The sequence below is a fragment of the Zophobas morio genome, unplaced genomic scaffold (assembly GCF_036711695.1).
Source record: "Zophobas morio isolate AGI-343-1 ecotype UQ-CSIRO unplaced genomic scaffold, CSIRO_AGI_Zmor_V1 ptg000021l, whole genome shotgun sequence".
NCBI lineage: Eukaryota > Metazoa > Arthropoda > Insecta > Coleoptera > Tenebrionidae > Zophobas > Zophobas morio.
In genome coordinates, this window is record NW_026972126.1 from 21,792,630 (window position 1) to 21,795,147 (window position 2,518).

The window sequence follows — 2,518 nt, forward strand, 5'->3', positions numbered from 1 at the left end:
ATTTCCCATACAAATTTACCATTTCAACATGTTTTAAGTTTCTTGTTGTGAAAAGATGACTACACATAATAAGAAAAAAAAGACTAAACGTAAGCCCCGCCCACCCGCCCTGTCTCAATTGTGATGATTTTTTTATACGACGTGAGTCAAGAGGGTGGAGCTTAATTGCAAAATCCTTATTTTTCTACAGAAATAAAAAATATGTTTTTGAGTATCGCGTTGTTCAAAGAATACTACGTATATTAAGAAAAAAACAAGCCAAAAATTAAGCCCCACCCACATCCATCCCCAGCTCAATTGTGGCAAATTTTTGATTCGTTGTCAGACCGACGGGCGGAGCCTAATTACAAAGTCGATACTTTCCTACGAAAATTTACCATTTTAAGCATGTTTTACTTTTCTTGTTGTGAAAAGAAGACTGCACATATTAAGAAAAAAGGCCAAAATGTAAGTTCAAGTTGGCAGCACTGCACACTACCGGACCGCAGTTTGATTGGTCGACATTGACAACCCAACGTCAACGGCAACGTAACGGAGAAAGTTAAAAATTGGTCATCTCGACCGTCATGACGTCATCCCAACGGCGTGCCAACTTTCAACGTCAATCGACCTTAAAACCTTCTCGGGGGGCCAGATGTCTTTTTTTGAATGTGAAACCTTCTCGGGGGGCTAACTCTCTTTTTTTTTAAATAGTGACACCTTCTTGGGGGTACCAACTGTCCTCGTGAAACTTTTTTTTATTACAAAAAGTAAAATTCCGCTAAATCAAATTTTATAATTTTGCACAGAAGCAGTTCAGGTGGACAGTACTGCACATGCGAGGGAAGTTCTGCCGAAATAACTTTGGACCAATTTTTTTTCTTGTGTGGGTTTAGTTTTTTTTAAATGCAGGTGTCCGTCTGGGTTGTTTCGCGCAGTGCTGTTGGCAGCGCTCGCCAGTCCAGCCAACGACCCGATTGACATTCGACCTGACAAAAAAGCATTGCACTTGTTTCAAAGAAGTCTGCAACAAAGAGCTTTCAAAATTTAAGTTTTGAAACCAACTTGTCCCGTGTTCATTTAGCAAATTACCCCCCGAATTAACCATGCCACGAGGTGAGCTCCGCCCAGAAATGTCAGCCAAAAACTGCGTCACACCTATTATTAAAACATCCTCAATTAAACAATTCCTCGTTTAAAGGTAAATTCACAAACCACAAAGGCCGCAACCGAAGGTTCACAAACCCCGAAGAGCTCGAGGAGGAGCGAAGACGCGAAGAGCAGAAGAAGAAATGGAGGCAGCAACAAGGCGACGACAGCAGCAGCGAAGAGGAGGCCTCCGGCGACAAAAAAATAAGCGAGGAGGAGTCCGGCAGCGACGAGGAGAGCACCAGCGAAGACGAGGTTCGTGCGCGGCTTTGTCGCACTCGTGTTGACCGGTTTCTTTCAGAGGAAGGCGAAAGGCGTTTCTAACCTCATAGAAATCGAAAACCCCAATAGGATACAAAAGAAAAGCAAAAAGTTGTCCACTTTAAATACGGAATTAGACGGTAAACCTCAGCTGTCGCGTCGGGAGCGCGAGGAAATCGAGAAACAGAAGGCGCAAGCACACTACCAGAAGCTGCACGCGGAGGGCAAGACGGAGCAAGCCAGGGCTGATCTGGCGAGATTAGCGATCATCAAGCAGCAGCGCGAAGAGGCGAAGAAGCGAAGGGAGGCCGAACAGAAAGGTATTTACGGTGTTTGAGGTTAAAAGAGATTGAGGCTTTCGTTGCAGAAAAGGAGACCGCGGCGAAGTTGAAGACGGCGCAAACTCAGAAAGCTTTAGGCAAAAAGTAAGTCGCAGCTTCGAGGTTCATTCGTTTTTCAGATGTATTAAATTACTATTATTGTATAATGGTTACTCTCTTGTGTTTAACTTTAAACGTGTTTTATAGTAATTAAAATCTGTAAGTATAGATGATTTCGATCATTTTACTCCTTCTGTTTAAATACAAGAAACGTATCATGATTTGTAACAAATTGATTAATACATTTTTACTCACGTTCTGACTCGAATATAAAACATTGTTTACTAGTTATGGAGGATTTTTTTTCCAAGTCCAACCTGAGCTGTTGCTCTGATTTTCGAAATCTGACGTTTTAAAAACATTTTGAAAGACAAATAAGAAATATTCATCAGCGGAATTATCTTGTTTAGTAGTTGAAGTACGTTTACCTCGTCCAAATGTGTAATGTTGGTTGCATACATACCTTATGTCAAACGTCATAAATATGTCGTTAGATAAATCTTTTCGCAAATTTAGCACACGTTTATTAAGCGCGATTAGAAGGGTTTTCAGAATATTGATACACAATGTACATTTAAAAAAATTCTTTAGTTTGTTGTAAAAATTGGAGATGACATCATCACATTGGTTGGTTAGACCATAGATTAATATAGATGCGACATACAGGCTGATTTTGCAAAACCACCCTTATTGACATTGTAGTCCTTAAGCGCCAAATTTAAATAGTCGATGCCAATAAAAAAACTTGT

General features: G+C 40.6%; 1 protein-coding gene across 1 annotated transcript; it reads left to right on the forward strand.

Annotated features, from left to right (window-relative positions):
- Nucleotides 1–922: 922 nt before the first annotated feature.
- On the forward strand, nucleotides 923–1,937 carry LOC135132111 (28 kDa heat- and acid-stable phosphoprotein). The gene is made up of 4 exons (XM_064060062.1): nucleotides 923–1,095; nucleotides 1,181–1,383; nucleotides 1,430–1,709; nucleotides 1,757–1,937. The coding sequence occupies exons 1-4, from the start codon at nucleotides 1,086–1,088 to the stop codon at nucleotides 1,816–1,818; spliced, it is 555 nt and encodes a 184-aa protein (XP_063916132.1). The 5' UTR covers nucleotides 923–1,085; the 3' UTR covers nucleotides 1,819–1,937.
- The last annotated feature ends 581 nt before the right edge of the window (nucleotides 1,938–2,518 follow it).

What these genes read in the sequence shown, in the direction of transcription:
- LOC135132111 (XM_064060062.1), top strand. An exon ending in AGAGCACCAGCGAAGACGAG is followed by an intron (nt 1,384 to 1,429) that starts GTTCGTGCGCGG and finishes GGTTTCTTTCAG; the next exon opens with AGGAAGGCGAAAGGCGTTTC. An exon ending in AAGGGAGGCCGAACAGAAAG is followed by an intron (nt 1,710 to 1,756) that starts GTATTTACGGTG and finishes CTTTCGTTGCAG; the next exon opens with AAAAGGAGACCGCGGCGAAG.